General features: G+C 40.7%; 1 protein-coding gene across 3 annotated transcripts in view; it reads right to left on the bottom strand.

The window, feature by feature from the left end:
* The window catches only part of iqcg (IQ motif containing G), a 36,763-nt gene extending 16,209 nt beyond the window's left edge, over positions 1-20,554 (bottom strand). Inside the window, exons 1-9 of one of the 3 annotated variants that reach the window (XM_067389019.1) lie at positions 20,512-20,554; positions 17,481-17,554; positions 11,804-11,955; positions 11,494-11,622; positions 11,310-11,391; positions 10,893-11,054; positions 4,610-4,684; positions 2,354-2,485; positions 2,135-2,236 (exon numbers count right to left, since the gene is read on the bottom strand). In XM_067389019.1, coding sequence (XP_067245120.1) covers positions 2,135-2,236; positions 2,354-2,485; positions 4,610-4,684; positions 10,893-11,054; positions 11,310-11,391; positions 11,494-11,622; positions 11,804-11,919 — 798 coding nt within the window. In that variant the 5' untranslated portion in view covers positions 11,920-11,955; positions 17,481-17,554; positions 20,512-20,554. Of the gene's footprint in view, positions 1-2,134; positions 2,237-2,353; positions 2,486-4,609; positions 4,685-10,892; positions 11,055-11,309; positions 11,392-11,493; positions 11,623-11,803; positions 11,959-17,480; positions 17,616-20,511 lie in introns of those variants that run through there. The other 2 variants (XM_067389018.1, XM_067389017.1) reach the window with 2 other exon arrangements.
* Between the last annotated feature and the right edge of the window lie 875 nt (positions 20,555-21,429).

The raw sequence follows: 21,429 nt of genomic DNA on the forward strand, positions 1-21,429 counted from the left end.
ATGATGATCTTAGAGCCTCCTGAAGATTTGGTGAGGAAAATTCAACAGCAGCTGGTAGACTTTTTCTGGTCGGGACAGCACTGGCTAAAGGCACCTGTACTCTATCTGCCTATTTAGGAAGGAGGACAAGGACTTGTCGACATTAATTCCAGAATTAAAGCCTTCAGACTTCAGACTGCTCAGAGACTTCTATATGGGTAGGATGTATCCTGGGCTGAAGTAGCCTGTGCCCTTCTGAGGAGAGCTGGTAATATGGGATTAGACCGTCACCTGTTTCTCATGGACACTAACAAGTTGAATCTGACTGGAATAACACCTTTCTACAGGACATTGTTGAGAGCATGGTCGCCTTTCAAGATTTCCAGAGATTTTAATAGCATACAGAGCCTTTGGCTAAGGGAAGAACCACTGCTTTTTAATTCTACCATGGACCTAGATATCCTTAGGTCAGAATCCCTCATCAAAGCCTTGTGGTCTGCTAAGATCACTAAAGTTGAACATTTAATTACTGAGAGAGGATGGATATCTGTGGAAACCTTAGCCCTAAAACTGGGCATGAGGTCAGTTCGAGTGGCAGAGAAGCTGTTAACTCAAATACGTGAGTCTTTACCTTCGAATTTTAGACTCTCTTTGGAAACATCTGATGTGGACAGTCCTCCCTTCCCAGAGATGACTCTCTTGTTTGATACTGGAGAATGGCAGGAAACGGAGGGCAAATTGCTCTCTTTTAGAACCCCTGTACTGAGCTGTTTTGGTGACGTAGGAAAGAAGGCTCTTTATGTGTTGTGTGTTAAGGTGACACATTTTCACACTCATGAAAACGTGAAGGAGTCTAAGTGGCAAGAGTTTTTTGGAATGGGCGCCTCCCCTAAAGGCTGCTGGAGGACCCTGTACAAGTCCCCTATTGAGAAGAGGTCTGGAGACCTTCAATGGAGGATAGTGCATGGTATAATAGCTACCAACAGACACAGAGCACACCTCGATCCACTAGTAGGGGAAGAGTGTTCTTTTTGTGGGCTGCAAGAAACAATTTTTCACTTGTTTCTTAATTGTTCAAGACTCCAACCGCTGTTTTATCTATTAGAAGAGTACTGTCAGTCTTTGGGGGAAGTTTTTACGCCTATGTGTTTTATCTATTGTCCCAAGTACAAAAGGAGCAGTATGCTAGTTCATGTTTTAATAAATTTCTTGTTCGGCCAGGCAAAAATGGCAATTTGGGTGTCGCGCAAAAGGAAATTACTTGGCACAGGATCAACTGATGTTATCTCGGTTTTTAGGAGATTACTGAAATCTCGTATCAATATCGAGTATGCCTATTACAAGCTTGTTGATGACTTGGAAACTTTCAGTCTTAAATGGTGCATAAATCAGTGTGTCTGTGAAATTGACCCTGATGGTTGTTTACAAATTAATGTTTAAAGTGATGGATGTTTTTTTTAAACCTTTTCTTAAGAGGTGTGCATATTTTTTTATTATTATTATTATTATTTTACCCTCCTCTTTTTTAACTGTTGTGTTCTGATTACATTTTGATGTTTTGTACTGTTTATAAATAAAGAGATTTATAAAGTCAAAAGTTTCTCTCTCTCTATTTTTTATCACATAAATGCAGGCTTGATGAGCATAAGAGACTTCTTTCAAAAACATTAAAAACAGTTTATAAAAAAATAGTAAAAAAAAAAAAAAAAAACTTTTGACCAATACTGTATATTTATTTTTTGAATTTCATTCAATTGTGTTTGTTCTTTCTTATATGTCTGTTCCTGCAATTACTATTTACTACCTCAATTCAAATTATATTCAAATTTAGTATTAAATTAAATTCTCAGTTAAATTCCGAATGATACTCATGCAAAATTTACCAATTACAAATTGGCTCTGTTCTCCACAAACAATTTAAAGTTGCTGAAAAAAACACCAAACACAAACTGAGTAATGGTAACAAGTAATGGTAATGGTAACAATGGTAATGGTAACAATGATTCTGCATACAGGTATCAGTTCCATAAAGCCCATAAAATACCAAAATTGATAACATCATCTATTTCATATGTAATGAAGTAATAAAATTATATATCTTCTCATAGCCATTATCCATTCACCCACTTTTCCTAGAAGAAAGCTATAATGTTACCTTAGTTGCTGCACCTCTCTCCTTCTGTTCTTTCTCCAGCTGTGCACGTAAATGTTCCTTTCCCATCCTGTCCTCAATGATAACCTCTTGCATGTCTCTGCACTGAGGTATAGAAAGTTATTTTACATTATGCCACTTATTGATACTGACTCTCTCAAAAGGAATTTTGAAAGGAATGAAAATCAGGTGAGAGTAAACAGATGCGTTTCATATAAAAACCTTTTTGGACAGCTCTTGAATTCGTGCATGGCTGTTGTTTCTTTTATTCTTTAGAGCAGAGATCTCTTGCTCCTTCTCCTCCATGTCTTTCTCATACCGCTGGATCCAAAACTGGAGCTTTTCCCTTAGGTTCTTTTAGGCACAAACAGTTCAGTGACAGCAGTTAATCCTGATGGATTTGCATCAGGCACAATTAAAGGGCTTACAAACAGAACTCTAAGCATAACCAACAAGACACTTTAGTCAGTCAGCTTCATTACCAAAGTTTCTGTGGTGAGCAGCATAGCAATTCTGACTATGTTGAGACTGCAACATCCTGTGGTGCGTTTTCCAAAAGCATTATTAGCCAACAATGGTCGCAATTTCCATCGTTAGCAACATGTTTCAATGATTTACCGTTTACCATAAGCTGTGTTCAAAATTGCATACTGTCCATTAGGTATATTTGTTTTGAAACTTAATTTATGACCATTAATAAAATACATTCTATGTAGTATGAATTTCTTATCTAACTAATCCTTTAACTAACAGCGTCAGTTGCGTGGCTTCATGGCATGAAGTCAAGTCATAGGTCATCTGGGTACTTTAACCACTGTTTTATGAATATTATGAATTCGAACGTACTTGTCATCTCACATACTGTTTTTCGCCTACTATAAAGTAGGGAAGTATACATGTTACATGATGCAGGGATAGTTCCAAAAAAACATTTGCTAACAGCATTGCAAAGTTGTGTGGTTGGAACAACAACTCTCGACCTGTGGTCAGAAGCATAGTTACCAAAGACTATAGAATAACAAAAGACACGTCACTTGTATTATTACGAATGGGACAAAGTGCAACACACAATATGGCGGAATAAGTCCCGCCTTCTAAATAAGAGCCAATTGCCGAATGGTAAAGTCATCGCATCACTGCAGCGGCTGTTAGAAGCTCCGGTTTTTAAAGAAACAGTCAGATGCGCGCCTCCGAAATGAGGCACAAGAGACACGCATTTAGGACTGCGTATGCGCATTAGGTTGATCCAGCCTGAAAAATACAGTTTTTTGTCATGATTCGAGCATTTAGAAACAATATTTTTGAGACCGTTGTTGTTAGATTTCATTGGTGATTTCAAATATGAAATTTAATCGAAAGCTTGGAAAACAGCTTTAGAGAATTTGAAGTTTCCTCATTCAAAGAGATAGGAGCTGCACTTGGATGCCAGAGAGGCGTTTCAAAGATGGCCACCAAGTGAAATTACTTGTTTTAAAGGGACTTTGATAGTTACTGATTAGAAGGAACACAATAACAAGGGGAAGGTTAGAATGATTTCAGGGGCCTTATCAGAGAGGGGATATTAATTGTAATATTGAATTAACTAGCAGGAGTTATTATTCCATCAACTGTGCATGACGTCATTAACAACAGTCCTATAATGTTGAAACAACATGGCTTAAATGACACTATTACTAAGGCCACATTTACACTGCAGGTCTTGATTGCCAATTGTGACTTGTTGACTATATCCAATTTTTTTGATGACCAGCTTACATCTTCTTTTAAAAGTGACCCATATCCCATACTTGCATTTACACTATACACTTGGTGAAACAACCCAAAGTAGATGTACTGACCCAAAAAAGATTATGCCAAAAAGGAAGCACAGTAAAAACAGTGTGATTTGCAATGGACGCAGAGGAAATGATAATACAAGCTTTTGCTTTCCACACCATCTTTGAAGGTCAGCAAAACGTTAAGTTGACCCTTTGTCCTCCATTGTACCATTGAAAAGAGTCATGTGATTGCAGACAATGTCCACGTAAGTTGATGTCATTTGCCACCGCTGAATTTTCATTGCCGTACGACTCACATGGCAGACGCAAATGCACCTATCCAATTGATATTAGATTTATTTCTACATGTGAATGAGGCCTGAAACCAATCTGGGAATATCAGAATCCATGTAACCATGTAATGTAAATGTGGCCAATTAGACACTACTATTTCATGAAACAGCTTTGCTAGGATGCAGCCTTCTAATTGAGAAGAACTTGATTAATTAATTAATTCTGAAGACCTTGATTAGCTTGTTCAGGTTTGGAGCTAAACTCTGCAGGACAGTAGCCCTACAGGAGCAGGACTGGGCACCCTTACCCTATACCAATTGGGGTACAATCAGTTATTAGAGATGCAAATCCCTGCAAGCACAAATCTAGTTTGTTTTACAAAGCTTTATGAATTATGTTACATAAAATAAAGTTGTGCTTCACTCACTGCATGTTGTCTTTTTAGGAAGATCTCGGTCTCCATGTGAACATTCTTTTCCTCCTCAATTCTGTCTTGCAGCATCTGAGTGTGCAACCAAAAGTGGAAGTTGTAAATCAAAATACAATGGTACAGTATGTGTTTTTTACAGTATGTGTGGATATGCCAAATTTTTTGGAATTACTGTAATTACAAACTAAACTAAAATTTGAAAACTCTGAATTTATAAAAGTTTTGACTTCTGTCACTTGACCATATTGATGTAAAAATGACCAAAATGGCAGTGGCAGTTAAAGTAGTTGGGCAGCAACATCTACCCAATATGCCATTGATCCTTGATGGACTTTATTTGTTCTTCAGTATTTAGCAAGAACATAAGGAGGTGTAGCTCAAATGCATTACCAACTGAGGTACATTGAACCACATGTAAACAGCTTCACACAACCCTGCACAAAAATTAAAATGTTGGCTTAACTGAAATATTGGTCTGAAAGTTTAAAAAGTTAAATTTTATATTCTAAAAGTATATCTTAATTAAAAATGAAGATATTCTGATAAATGCCTCAGTGTTCCCTTTCAGTTGTTCAGGTTCGACGTACGTCAGTAGTCACCGACAAATTGGGATATCACTAGAGAGCCCTATCAGCTTCGAGTGAGCTAAAACAAGCCAATGGAATTGGCGTGTGATATTTGCATAATGTGGACCGCCTCCGACAGGTGCATATAAATATGAAGCAGATGCAAACACACTCTGTCTTTCGCGTCGGAGCCAACCATTCGGTGTTCTCCAGCTATTCAGACTTCATAGTGTTCCATTACAAGCCTTTGAAGAGATTCCAGCCTTGTGTTGGTGTTATGGCACAGCAGTGAGGTCGCGAGCTTTCCGAGGAGCCTGAGCATTTAATGTTCTCAACTGCTGTTGTTACAGCAACTTTGTTGTTATCTGTTGCGATTTGGGCTGGTTCCTCCGTTGTGTTCGGGTGATGTACCCGAACACACCGTGACACACCCTGTGTGCCTCGGCACGAGACAGCTGATTCTTTCCCTTCTAAAAGAGCTTCACAGATGAACCCTGCGTCTTTATCAAGATGTAATTTTGTCTGAGCGTTACTGGGTGTGGTCGTTCCCTGGTCCCCGCTGATGGGCACAATCGCTGCATCGCGTGCTTGGGCGTTCAGCACGCTGAAGTGGCGTTTGTAGACAGTTCATGTACTCACTGTGGGAACATGACTATTGCAGTGCTGAGATCTAGACTCTCGTTCCTTGGTTCTCAGGGAGCGGGGGTCCCCTCCCCTTTGCCCCGTGCGGCCGTTTTCCCAGGCTCCGGCTGGGATGGTGGCTCGTCAGCGTGTAGGCAGGGTGATCTGAGGATTACGGTCAGGGCTTCCCCACTGAGCGCCGCTCTGCAGGCCCCTGTCCCCTCTCCAGCATTGCAGCCCGTGGTGCTGCCATTGGATCGCGCTGGTCCCTCTACTGAACGACCAACGGGGCTTTCTTTCGGCGTGCCTGGGACTGTAGTATTGCCCGATCCTCAGGTGACGGCTGTGCTTTCCCGGGCGGCCAAGAAGGTTGGGCTCGTCTGGAATCCTCCACCGTGTCCCGGTCCTTTCCGGCTTGATGACTGGTACCTCTGGGAGGCCCGCGCTGGTCCCCAGCGCCCCGCCCCAATGCCTTTCTTTCCGGAAGTGCACAATGAGGTGACCAAGTCCTAGCAGATGCCCTATAGCATTCGTGTACGACCTGGCCCCTTGTCTGCCTTCACCACCCTGGATGGCGGAGAGGCTAGGGGATACACGCAGATTTACCCAATCAAGCGGTCTATTGCGATGCAGCTGTGTTCAATGGCCGCCGGCTGGCGCTGTGAACCGCGTCTTCCATCCTGGGCCTGTAAATTCTTGTCAGGACTGATGGAGAAAGCTCAGAGCCTGTGGACAAGCTGCCTCCGCCCTGGTCTATCAGGCAAAAGAGTTAATGGAGATGCCCCAGGAAGGTCTTGACCAACAGTTGCTTGGGGAGCTGCGCGCCGCCATTGACCTCGCCCTCCGGTCGACTAAGGTGATGGCACATTCTGTTGGTCAGGCGATGTCTACTCTCGTAGTACAGCAGCGCCACCTGTGGCTGACCCTGGCTGACATGAGGGAGACCGATAAATATTGGGTCCTGGACTCCCCTGTGTCTCAGGTCGGCCTTTCCGGCGACACGGTAGAGAGCTTCACCCAACAGTTCTCTGCCGCCCAGAAGCAGGCTGAGGCCATAAAGCACGTCTTGCACCGGCGGTCCGCTGCTGTCTCCACCCCGCCGGTGGCTCAGGCTCAGCCCGCTCGTCGCCGAGGACACCCGCCTGCATCGTCCTCTGCCCCTGCTAAGTTGGAGAAGCAGCAGCCTACACCCGCCAAACAGCAGGGAGCCGGTCGCGGCCGCGGCGCCAGCCCGCTCAAACCAAGCCAGGTGGCAAGCGATCGAGGAAGTCACGGTCCTCAGACGGGCGACCTGGAGGGAAAGGATTTTGCTCTTCGGGAGAGGATTCCAGCATCTCTCCCACCCCTGGGGATTTGTGTTTCTGTCTGTCCCGCCGCTGGCTCTCCGGTGTCCAGCGGTACCCACTTCTACACAAAAAGAGCAGTTTCCCAATCCTCCAGGTCACTAGAGGGCATGGCTGTCAGTGTGCGAGGCCCCGCCTTGGCACTCACAGTCCCCTCTTACATCGCCAGAAGGTTCCAGTGTGATGGTCAAGGCCGCCTCCCATGTGCCGTCTCCCATGCACACTGCCACCTCGTGTAGTCTGACCCCACTTCGGGCTGCTATGCCGTCTGAGTCAGGTCTCAGCACTTCGCTTCGCAGCCCCACCCCCGGTACGTCTGTGGTGCCTTTGGTCCCGCTGGCTTGGTGTCTGGAAGCCTGGATAGCGCTTCCTAGCCCATCCCGCTGGCTCATTCGTACTATCAGACTCGGCTATGCGATTCAGTTTGCACAGTGTCCCCCGGCCTTCAGGCGAAGGATGCAATCGATCCAGTCCCTCCGATATGAAGTCAGGGTTCTACAGCCCCTACTTGATTGTACCCAAGCAGGGCGGTGGGCTATGGCCAATCCTGGATCTGCGTGTCCTGAATCGGTCCCTTCACAGGATGCCGTTCAAAATGCTGACGCAGAAGCGCATTTTCGAATGCATCCGTCCCCAGGATTGGTTTGCAGCGATCGACCTGAAGGACACGTACTTTCATGTCTCGATTCTGCCTTGCCACAGACCCTTTCTACGGTTTGCGTTCGAGGGTCGAGCATATCAGTACAAAGTCCTGCCCTTCGTGCTGGCCCTGTTGCCCCGTGTCTTTACGAAGGTTGTGGAGGCGGCCACTGATCCACTCAAGGAACAGGGCGTTTGCATCCTCAACTACCTCATCCTGGCCAGCTCGTGAGAGCAGTTGTGCGAACACAGGGACATGGTGTTAGCTCACCTCAGCCGGTTGGGTCTTCGGGTCAACTGGGACAAGAGCAAACTCACCCCCGGGCAGAGGATCTCTTATCTCAGTATGGAACTGGACTCGGTCACCCAGACAGTGCACCTAACCAAGGAGTGCGTCCAGTCGGTGTTGAACTGCCTGAGTACGCTCAAGCGCAGGACAGCGGCCCCACTGAAAGTCTTTCAGAGGCTCTTGGGGCATATGGCATCCACAGCCGCAGTCATGCAGCTCGGATTGCTTCATATGAGGCCGCCTCAACACTGGCTCCACGGCCAGGTCCCGAGATTGGCGTGGCAGCGCAGTAGGTTCCGTGTCCCAGTGACACCGAGCTGCCGTTGCACTCTCACCCAGTGGTCAGGCCCTTTGTTCCTGCGGGCTGGAGTCAGAAGCATCTGAGGTCGCTTCGTGCCATTCATGTCCCAGGCGTGCCTTTGCAGTCAGCTGAGTTAAAAGTACTGTTCCTTAACACTCTGAGGTCTGAGGGTATACCACCACGTTTTTTTTTCTTACCAGTGTGAAAAAGACTCAAAATACTCTGTCAATGTTGCACATACAATTAAGATTTTAATCTCTTGAATATCTTCTTTCATTTGTGTACACTGTGCTTTTTGGAAAATAAAGAAAACATGATGCGTGATCTCTCGTCTCCCTCTGAACAAAGTCCAATCTGATAGTTCTCAGAAAATGAACTGTAACTTAGTGAATACGAAAACAAACATTTTGTGTTTATGTAATCTGTATGAAAAGAGAGCCATGTCAGAAGTCAGTGATTCAGCTCATTATCTGCTAATGTGGCCACGCCCACAGAGCGAGCGCTATTCAGATGCAAATTCTGAGTCAATACATGCATTCATCGTCTCAATTGTGTATTTATTGTCTTGAAAAGTGTTTATCTGGATGTTAAAGCCATGGTTAGCGAACTCTAGAAGACATGCAGTTAGTTCCTGGTTCTTCTTCTTCTTTATTTGGATTTGTGGCCTAAAGGTGTACAGAGCGCTCTCCGGCTGCAAGTATGAATTGTATCCAGCACTCATAATGATGATATATAGAATAAATATAGAATAAATATTACTCCTCTGTATAGAAATTTGACATAAACATATAAGAATCCATCAATATTTCTCCAAATGTGCATGCTTTAAGCTAAAAGCCTATATGAAATGCCACAGAGGTAACATAATTGTTAAGACACTTTGCATCACAGAAATACATGATATTTTAAAGAATATAATAGAATACCATTATTTTAAAATGAGCTGAGACATGATTACAGAGGGTTTTTTCACACCCTACCTGACTGAAAGGCTCATTAATATGCAAGTCATTTCAGGTCATTATTATTTGATTCTTTTGTTTTCTCAGGTGTAAATGGCCCATTATTCATGATCATTCACGCCTCCATGCTAACTGTGTTTCTTGACAAAAAGTGACTAAATCAATATATTGTTTTATATGAAGGAGTAGGCATTATAATTTTTACATAATTCTGAAGCAAAAACTCTAGTCTACAACCTCTAATACCCAGAAGTCATGAACAAATGAAAAAAGCACAAATGTCAGGGCATGTCAAAACTTCTCCAGGCCCCAAATCAGCCTCAGACTCCAGAGGGTTAAGACCGTCCTCCTGGTTGCATTGGCCTTGGTGAAGAGGGTAGGGCACCTGCAAGCATTTTCATTCGACAAATCATGCCTGGAATTCCCGGTGACTCTCATGTTATTCTGAGACCCCAGCCCGGATATGTGCCCAATAGATCAGAAATCAGGTAGTGAACCTGCAAGTCCTGCCTTCGGAGGAGGCAGACCCAGCCCTAGCTTTGCTCTGTCCTGTCCGCGCTCTGCGCCTGTACGTGGACAGAACTCAAAGCTTCAGGACCTCAGATCAGCTCTTTATCTGTTATGGAGGCCAGCAGAAGGGAAAGGCTGTCTCCAAGCAGAGGATGGCCCACTGGATAGTGGATGCCATCGTCCTGGCGTATCACCCGTCCTCTCGGGTTGAGAGCCCACTCCACCAGAGGAGTAGCCTCTTCCTGGGTGCTGGCACACGGCGCCTCGCTGACAGATATCTGTAGAGCTGTGGGCTGGGCGACACCTAACACGTTCGCTAGAACTGGTATCTTCTCGTGTACTCGCTTCCACCAGCTGTTCTAAGTGTCGGCTTGCAATGCCACTCCTGCCCCTTGGGCCGGATACGTGCATCTTTTATTCCAGTCAAGTTCCCCGCTTGGCGAACCCTGTCGAGTTCCTCTGCCTCCCCTTTCGCCTCGGACATTGCAGCGTGTCTGATGCCAGGCCAACGTCCGTCACCAATGTTAATGTTGGCTGGGTTCCCCTACGTCCCCTACGGTTTCGCTTCCCCAGTGTAGTCTAGTTTACTTAGTGGGTATTTCGGAACAGCAGTAGACACTCTCAGAGTAAGCTCGACCCCTTCCCCGTCCCATTGGTGCGCCGAGTGGCTAGAGCTTGCGCTGGGCACTGGAAGGGGTGCGATTGCATCTGCTTCCTAATTATATACACCTGTCGGAGGCGGTGCGCATTATGCAAATATCGCACGCCAATTCCACTGGCCTGTTTTAGTTCACTCGAAGCTGATAGGGCTCTCTAGCGATATTTCAATTCGTCGGTCACTACTGACGTACGTCTCCATTCCCTCCTTCAGGGCACGAGGGTTACATATGTAACCGAGACGTTTTTTTGTCCATAAAAACAACAACAACAAAGTTGGTGGGGTCAGATATTGTCTGGACACCAACATTCTTCTTTTGTGTTACAACTTTAAATTGTGGATAAATATTCTGTGTGGTCACTAAGACTTTGATAAGTTATCAAACACACACCCCAGCTTCATCTTCCAGTTCATTCTCTTTGTGACTGCTGAGTTTCAGTCCTTGGCAGACTAGCTGTTCAGCACAGCTCTTCACAAATTTCTCTTGTCGGTTTGTCCTCACCCTCATGTTCTGTACCTGCTCCCTAAGGTAGGCCCCCAACTCCTCAAGCCTCTGGGAAGAAAACAGTCTTTTCAGCTAGAAAATCCAAAATTTTAGACCAAAGTTCAAAAGTAAAGATGATGCAGTACTTTTGTGTATCAGCTTTTGTTAACAATTAAGATTCTTTGCAAGAATCAAGATTCTTTGTTGTCATGACAGTTAGGCAACACTTCATGCTTTCCAAACACCAGTGAATTATGCACAGTAAAATCAGGAACATTATGTAAAGTGTTCGAGTCAGTTAAATATTACTTGACAGATGATTACCTCACACTCCTCTGTTTTTTGCTTGCGAATGTCAAGTAATTGTTTTTGCAGTGCTTTAATCCTGAGACAACCTTCTTCCTCCCTATAGTTCACGTACAACATGGTATATGGTCACTATTTGAGGCTACATAGTATAGTACATGATATTTTTTTGGATAAATAATTTGTCGGTTTCTGTTAAGACCTGTTTATTATGTCCAGAAGTTGGACTTTCTTCTTCCGGTCCTCTCCTATTGCTGAAAAGAGACTTTGAAAAGTGTTTTCCTTCTGGAGCTCAACCATTAGCCCATTTATCACGTCTGACACAAACTGCCTATGGGATCATAGATGATGTTGAAATAGTTTATGAAACATTATGACATGTTCAAATTAATAAAAAAAAAATACAATGACATAAATTCCAGTTTTCAATTTTAAATTAAAAAACAATAGCTACAACTGTTAATTATATATAATGTAGTAACATTATAGTATAAAGACGTGTGCAATCATACCTGTCTCTCTGCACTTTGGCTAGGTTGTCAGGAGTAAGTAGACTCTCCTGAATACTTATTTGCTTTTGGGATTTGTGTAATTCTCCTGTGAAATCAGACAAACTGCTCCTAGCCATCAGTTGAGCTGTTTTCAGATGCAGTTCGGTCCTTTGCTGCTAAATACAGACAGTGATACAGAATGTGGTACAAAGAAAAATATGATAAATAAGATAAAACACAGCTACGGTATTGCTATTGTGTGGTGCAGTGAGCGGGCATTAAAACCATACAAGGAACTCCACATTTTCTCCTTGATCAAGACACTTTACCTCAAATTACACCAGGAGGACTGTCTAATAAGTGTGAAATAAATTGGGTAAATCTCATGAAACATCTCATGAACGTATCTAGGTCAAAATCATACGAAATAAATAATTTTCATGACAATTTAGCATATTTTACCATCAATCCTTGCAGCATTGTTTGCTGTAATTGTGATATATTACATAAATTATTTTATTTATGGGGTACAATGTGACCTGGACATATTCTTGTAAAATTGATCCAGTTAGACTGAAGATAATCAAATGACAAGTTAATCAAATACAACAAGGGAACAACAAATGTTGCATCAAAAATGATTAAGTTGAAATCTAACAATTCTGTTGCACCAAACTTTTGAGACAAGTGGGCAAAACCACAGTCTGGTGCTGTTTCGGATTGCTTTTAGAAGGAAATGCTGCCCATAACTGCTGGCGGTTTGGCCAATGATCCTGTGCATATTTGTGCTCTGGAGAACTTCAAAGGTTTCTATTTACAATGTGTTTTTGCAGCATTGAGCAATGTAGCCAATCACAAACATATCAATGCTTCTCTTGAACGCAATGGCCAATCAGAGGTGTTTAAGTTAGAATCCACTCACCGGCAGAGTTTTTGTTCAGTGCTGAGTTCTTTATGGCAGAGTTTTTGTTCAGTGCTGAGTTCTTTATGGTCACAATTCCTCTCATAACAAACAAATCATAGACATAATGTAAAAGAGAGATTCACTGTGCAGTGTAGGGAGCTTCATTGATTATAATTTGGTGAGATTGCATTATCGCGATGAACTAAGATGAGTGAATGGCCGATTTCAAAACACTGCTTCAGGAAGCTTTGGAGCGTTATGAATCTTTTGTGTCGAATCAGCAGTTCGGAGCACCAAAGTCACGTGATTTCAACAGTTTGACGGTTTGACATGCGATCCGAATCATGATTTGACACAAAAGATATAATAACGCTCCAAAATTTAATGAAGCAGTGTTTTGAAATTGGCCATCACAATATAAGTCGTTATTTTGTTTTTTTTGGCGCACCAAAAATAGTCTTGTCACTTTATTATATTAATATTGAACCACTGTATTCACACAAACTGATTTAAATATGTTTTTAGTACATTAATGGATCTTGAGAGAGGAAGGCTGCGTCCGAAACCCTAGGTAGCTCTTTATTTTTCTAGCTCAACTGTCACAGAATGGAAAGCACAGGATTGTGGGATATCAAAGGCAGCTAAGGATACATCTATGCTTCCTTCAAAAATCGATCTGAGGAAGGTATCTCATGAGAGAGGAAGTGAAGCTAACATTGGATTCGGACGTGCCTTGATGCCTTACTACCTTGAAATGTGTCCTCGGAAGGCAGCATTTTCCAGTTTTCGGATGCAGCCAGTATGTCATTGCTGGCTATGCAGGCCTCACTGAGCCATCGGATTTCAACAAAAATATCTTAATTTGTGTTCCGAAGATGAACGAAGGTCTTACGGGTGTGGAACGGCATGAGGGTGAGTAATAAATTACATTTTATTAATTTTTGGGTGAAGTAAACCCTTTAATGTTATGAATACTTTTGGTGTGCAAAAACAAAACAAAAATAAATACTTTATTTAACAATTTGAACTGTTGTCATACGCAGCTGACGTAGTGAATGCAGTTCTGCGCCTCTGTTTTCTATGGCAGAATGATGACTCATTATTGGCCAGCTCCTGCATCAGCATGAAGCGCTGAACTGCGTTCACTACGTCAACTGCGTATGACAACAGTTCAAATTGTTAAATAAAGTCTTTATTTTCATTTTGTTTTTGCGCACAAAAAGTATTCTCGTCACTTCGTGACATTAAAGGAATACTCCACTTTTTTTGAAAATAGGCTCATTTTCCAACTCCCCTAGAGTTAAACAGTTGAGTTTTAGCGTTTTCAAATCCATTCAGCCAATCTCCAGGTCTGGCGGTACCACTTTAAGCATAGCTCATCATAGTTCATTGAATCTGATGAGACCAATAGACTCAAATAAATGACCACAGAGTGGCAATGATATTACGCACCGCCTGTGACACCCTGCTTGCACAGGGAGCGTGCCTTGCAACCATGGACACATTTGTGAGAGGCGCTGCGTAATATCATTGCGCTAGCTGTTGCACCCATGGTACGGCAGCAAAGTTCCTTGATTATTACGCTGAAATGAGAGTATAGTTCCTAGCCTTATCGGCCCAGAAAATCGCAATTTTTCATTTTCCATTTTCCATCGACTATATATACACTAGATGTCGCCTTGGGGTTCTAAGCATGCGTCAAAACCGCCGCCATCTTGAAACAGGGGTCTTGTCATAGGAAGTAGCTAGATAGTAGCTGGACTTTTGTGCTGTGTATGGATGTTCAAATGAAAGAAATCTAAAAACCAGAAAGCAAGGGATTACACTTCACAAGTGAGAATGTGTTTTATTATATTGAATGTTACGAAATTATATTTCTGGTTACGTTGGTTTGTTTCAGTCCTTGGTTAAGGACCGCAGCTAATCCATGCTAGTTACCCATTAGATTTTGACAGTTAGGAAAACCGCAGTAGGGGCAAAATCTTTGCGTGGCAGGGGCAGCTGCCACTGAGACCTGTCACTCAACCCGTCACCGCTATATGCACCTGCCCCGCGAACTGTCACCGCTGCCACTCGACCTGTCACAGGGTGCTTCTCAATATCTCTCCTCGTCTCCTCGCTCCTCCGTCCTCCATCCTATGACCCGGAAAACGATCGAGCTCAGCCATCTTGAAGGACATCTCAATTCTCTAATTGCACCGTGAGGAGGTGAGGAACGAGGAGTGAGGAGGCTTCCTGAGGAGTTATGAGCGAGGATACACAGGTGCATCCTTTGCGGAAGTCTTTCTCATCGAGAAAAGTGACGCACGCATAAATTCTCCTCCCCCTTTATATCCGTCACAATAATTTAAATATAAATAACCTTTATACCTCATATATTTCAACGGGGCATCTTGCTTTATTAATATTTATTATAATTTTTTTTAAATAACCAAACTTTAATAACATATGGATAGATCCCTGGAGTGCAGCTGATGACGCTTTGAAGTGACGCTAAAGGGAGCAAGGATATATCATTTCACTTGATTCAATTCCTCTGTCCTCGCATCTTTTCCTTGCATCCTTCCCTCGTATCCTTCCCTCGCATCCTGAAGGGGTGGAGCTAAGACGCGAGGAAAGGAAGCAAGGAAAGGAAACGAAGATGCACAAATAAGAATTGAGAAGCACCCACAGATATACTTGCCTGTGAGTTGACCTGCCACGGCTATACCTGCCTGCTCCACGACCTGTATGCGGTCACACCATCTATGCTTAAAATGTGTTGCGCGTCTACATGAGGTTGCGTGGTAGGTGTTAAGTGTCGGTAGAAATATTTTTAAAATTCATTAAAAATAAATCAAATGAAACTGTTTACTGCAAACTTCATGACCCTCACCTGATAATTGTTATACATGTTCCCAATTAAGTACCACTGTGGTAACTATCATGTTGTTTTACTGTTTTATTCTTTAATAATTATATGTCAAAGTCATAGACTACCTCGCTATACAGAGATATTTTAAAAATTCATAAAATTATGAAATCAAATTGTTTTCTACAAACTCCACCTGATTCTTGTTCTAGATCTCCCCAAGTACCACTGTGGTGATTTTCATGTTGTTTTTCTGTTTTATTCTTTAATAATTATATGTAAGTAGCGATAGTTCATTCTAAGTTTAGTCAAGTGGAAGAATGTGACTAATAAACTTAGGCCTACTAGCACTATGCATTATATTTTTAAAAAGTAGATTATCTTAATATCAAAACCTTAAATTTTCTCTGGACTCATTGTCTGACCATTGGAACAAACCCCCCCCCCCCCCCCCCCAAAAAAAAAAAAAACTAGAAAAATCGCATTCATGACAATTTATGGTGATCTTATTTCCGTTAGACCTTTGCCTACATTGACGCTGATGCATTAAAGAGGAGGGGCTCCCCTGTTCCAAGATGGCGGCTCTATTGACGCATTCATTCCAATGAACTGCCATAGCCAAGGCGACATCTAGTGTATATCTATGTTAGTACACAATGTAGAAGAGTCAAGTTTTAAATAGGAAAAATATCAAAACTCTTTGGTCAGTTTTTTGAGCGAGATGCTATTGGTCTCATCAGATTCAATGAACTATGCTAAGCTATGATAAAAGTGGTACCGCCAGATCCAGATATTGGCTGAATGGATTCGAAAATGGTAAAACTCAACTGTTTAGGGGAGTTGGAAAATGAGCCTATTTTCAAAAAAAAAAAAAAAAAGTGGAGTGTTCCTTTAAGGTTGAACCATTGTAATCACGTTGACTATTTTAACAATGTCTTTGCTACATTTCTGGACCTCAAAAGGTGCAATGACGTTACTGCCTACGTTTGGTTCAGAAACCCTCAGATTTCATCAAAAATATCTTAATTTGTGTTCCGAAGATGAACGAAGATCTTAAGGGTTTGGGACGGCATGAGGGTGAGTACTTCACTGTTTAAAAAACCAGCAATGCTGGTAAGGTACACTGCCCTCCAAAAGTTTGGAAACGCCCCTGGCAAAGTGTGGTTTTAGACAATATCAGCATAAATCCATTTCATTTTTTGCTGCAAATACATTACAGTAACTTGACATTATCATTGAAGACCAGCAATAATAATTTTCATTTTGATTACATAATAGTGGCAATACATGTCAAAGTCAGACATGCCCCTTTGCCAGCTGTGATGCCTGGTTACTGGTTTAAACTTGGCCCAGGTTTGTAAAAGATTTTTGGGTCAGCACACCTCAACAATCGATTGCAAATTAAGTTTAGAATGAACCAATTAGAACCCATTTAGGTCAGATAGCTGCTAATGGTGGATATTTTGATGATTTTTTTTTTTTTTTTTCTATGTATAATAATAACATTTAGGATTCATGCCAATATTGTCCAAAAACCTCACTTTTCTAGGGCGTTTCCAAAACTTTTGGAGGGCACTGTAGATTTTGAAGCTGGGTTGCTGGTTTGAGCTGGTTTATGCTGGTCCTGGACCAGCACTTGACCAGCATAAAACAGCTCAAACCAGCTTCCAGCTTCAAAACCTACCTTACCAGCATATGCTGTTTTTTTTCTACAGGGTTAATGACAGAAATTTTATTTTTGGATTAACTAACCCTTTAAGGGCACCGCTGTTGTATCACTAAATATAGGCTACAAGTTGCATTTTTTTTTCTTTTTTCTTTCCTGAGAGTGCAGTTAAACACAACAGAACCTTCTGGACCGCTGTGTCCACAGTAGTTGCATCACAAATTGCTGTTCTGTCAACAGAAAACATTTCTGAGATTGATGTAATGATGTTACTCACAGTCTCCGCTCCCGGGTGTATGATGTTTCCTAACACTGACAGCTGATCAGCGTGGTCCTGCAGCACAGCACACGCTATGAGCACATCCACAGACATCATACTGCTTATTATGATTAACCATATGGGAAAGTATAGAAAATAACAAGTAACTTTGGATCCAATGGGTTCCTTTCTATCAACCTAAACAAACAGGCAACTCGACCATGAAGAAAAGCCTTTACAGGTGCTGCCATAGCAACGGCGTCCGTTGTCATATCAGCACGTCTTGTACACAGATCCGCTCAGATCTCTCTCTTCTCTCTGTCTTTTTTTATTTATTTTTTTTATACACCGGATTTAATTAACTGTTGCGTTAATGCACATCATATTTGTACTACTATATAGCAGTGTAAAAACTGAACTCACGTAAGCCAATGTTTCTCTCACAGGTAACGTCATAACATTACGTCATTGATAACATTACGTTTTTATTATTAATTAAAATTTACATTATATGTAACGTTAATCAGTACTAAAGCCATTTAACATTATTAAAAACTGCATTATATATGTAATTTATGTTAATTGTATATAGCCGAATTATATTATATCATGATATCTTTCTTTTAAAATGTCTATGTAATATCATTGGCCTGTTTTTGTTGTTGTCTTTTTTTGTTTTTCTTGTTATTGTATGATTTCATGTAAAGACCACTGTACAACCTTTAAAACTTTGGTATTCTATTTTTTTTCCTCTTGTATCTTTCTTTCATTTATTTAATTTTCTCATTTCCATAATTTCTCCACTCTCCATTACAAATGTTGTATAAACATTCAGTACTAAGATCATCTAAACCTCACTTACCTTAACCCAAACATAAGGGGACTGTATTGCGAATAGCTTTGACATTCTCAGAACAGTGGCTTTCATGTATGTTGCTGTTTCGAACAGCAGAGGGCAGCAGATCGCGCAATAAAGGGCCGCGCATGTCAGACTGTACCAATAGAACCCAGAGTTCCTCAAAAGACGAGCATGTGTGGCTGGGTTGAATACTGCACACCAATTAAATGGATGAAAACACGTGTACTGTAAAGCAAGTGGAGCTCTCTAAAACATGTTGAATGGATTACTTTTTTTCCAATTCTTAAAAATGTCATCTAATTTGATTACATGTGTTTTATCATTGTGTTCACGTTCCCTGACAAGCTAGACCTTATTTACAGGCCACAGCAGTGCTGATATTGAACAGCACTCTTCCTAATGTTATTGTGTCTCTTCAATTGCAAATGCCTCTCACAAATGTCTTTACCATTTGCAAAGCTGCCAGAATGACTAAGAAACCAGCAAGATATTTATAAGGTGAAGGTTTATACCATAGACTGTGGGTTTATACCCACAGCTGTCGAAAGCAGCTATATCCCTTCCTCGCCACATTCAGGGCAAACAGATGCCTGTTATTAACTAGGAAACCAGGTTAACAGCATGAGGCTAAATGGTGAACTATGAGAGTCCCGTAACTATTAGTTTTGTTCATGTGACAAAAATGTAACAAGCTGAGAAATGACAGTATCAATGTTTTTAAAGAATAAACAATAAATATTTAACTATACACATTTTTTTTAACCCTTGTGAAAAAGAAATGTGCTTAACTGTATAAAATATGGCCTTGTAGTGTACTTCAAATTTTAAAAGTATGACATTATATGTGTGTGTATATATATATACATACACGTATACTATACACACACATATACATACTTTAAGGTAATAAAATAAAAATAAAAACAATTAAGTGTACTTTCATTATTTTATTAAAACACTTAAGTGTACTTTTAAAAAGTGCACTTTCTAATAATAATGTCAACAATGTTAAAGTATGTGTTAAAGTAAAGCACATGCAAGTACTTATTATAATTTTAACTACAGTGTGTCATTTGACTTAATCTACATTTAAGTTAATATACAGCATTTTAGATGTACCAAATTGCAATTTTATCATTACAAATGTCTAATTATGACATGCAAGTTTCAATAGTACATTTTAGCTTGTCTGTATTTGTCCATATTTCAAAGACAACAGAAAAAATTATGAAAATATAATATCATTAATTTATTTGTAAGTGTACAAAAACATTATATTCAATTCAAAGTTAAAGGTGCAATATGTAAGAATTTTGCAGTAAAATATCCTAAAACCACTAGGCCAGGTTTGTTTGTTTAGACTAGGTTTGTTCACTTGAGTACTTACAATATCCCAAATGTTTCCAACTATTTGTAAATTGTGAGAAAATCTCAATTTTAACCAAGGCTCCGGGACGTGTGAGGAGTCACCTGTCAGTTGCGTCACACCCGCGTTACCCTCGGTTTCCGGTTTTATTTTGTGGAAACCATGGAAACACCAAAGACGCTTTAATATATTACATGTTTTAATAGACAAGGAAACAACTGTTTGGTTACATTTATAGACCACAACACTCGGTCCTGCTCTGCTTCATACTACAGTATCATTAATAATCACATCCATGAACATGATTTCCTATCCCGATTATTTCTACTGGCTGTGATGTGAAGACCACATGTCCCAAGATTCCGTGCTCAAACTTGGCGTCATCAAGGTATGCCTTTGCGATCTCTAATGGACAGATTATATTACATATTGCACCTTTAAATATATTTTTCCATAATAAGTACTATATTTAAAAGTGTAATTTTTTTGGAAAGCAAAACATTATGACTGTTAATTATAATGATAATATAAACAGTTTGTTCAATGAATATGACAGTGTTGCACAATTTCCACTGATTGATTTAGAAACACCTCCATCCCCCGGTTACATCCTGTTAGCAGAAACAAGCTAGCACTATAGGAGGGAAAGATTACCCCGTAGCCAGCTGATCAAACATGACTGACCAAATGGCTTGAGATGTATTCTTACACACACACACACACACACACACACACACACACACACACACACACACACACACACACACACACACAGGTTGCTTATGTCATCTCAGTGATACTAAAAGCAAATTGAAGTAGCCTACCTCATTGGAACAGCTACAGTAAGAGGTTGCAGCTGCTCTGTTTCTTTTCAGCTGCTTTAAACGTACAAATACTGTGTCAGCAACAGGTTTAAACCAATTAGTAGTGAAAGCATTAAAACACTATCCAGTGTAATCCAGTTTAGTTAATCATTTTAGGACATTAACCATCATACAAACAACATTGGACAATTGACATTTTGAGACAACAAACACAAGCATTCAGGCAGACAGCTGGAAGACATGAGGTTAATTCAGCATGAATCACATAGGTTACAGTGTTTTTCTTTTTAAAGATACTAATTTCAAAATCTCCCATATAGACTGCAGAATTCAACATTAATTTCCTGCTGCCTTTTATGTCACAGTTCAGGATAGTATAATTTAAAGTATTAATTTATTATCTGTGTTCAACATGCTTCAAAAAGGCATTTTATTGAAATCTGAACTGCAGTTGTATTTTACTATCACAAAATATAAATAAATAAATCTACACATTTAAAAATATTAGACAAAAACTTTAGAGTAAATTTACAAGAGTAATTATTGCACAAATAATGATACTTTAAAAGAATATACTTAAGTGCAAACTGAATGTAATGTTTTCAGACACTTAACTGCATGTCATTTACAAATAAAAATGTAAACATTTATATTAGATTCAGTTAGTCAGACTTAAATTTTTGATCCACTTAAATAGGACTTAAGTACATCTTTATATGTGATTTCATAATCTTCTTAAAAATACTATTTCTTTGAAATACGGATAAAGTGTACTGCCGAATGTACTGACAAGCATGTTAAACTAAAATATACTATATAATGTAATTTCTATTGAATCTAGTGTCATTAATGCTTATTTGTTATTACAACTTTGTGATGATGATGTTCCAATTTAGTACATTTAAAATATATGAACTT

The sequence above is a fragment of the Chanodichthys erythropterus genome, chromosome 7 (genome assembly GCF_024489055.1).
Source record: "Chanodichthys erythropterus isolate Z2021 chromosome 7, ASM2448905v1, whole genome shotgun sequence".
In the NCBI taxonomy this organism is placed as follows: Eukaryota; Metazoa; Chordata; class Actinopteri; order Cypriniformes; family Xenocyprididae; genus Chanodichthys; species Chanodichthys erythropterus.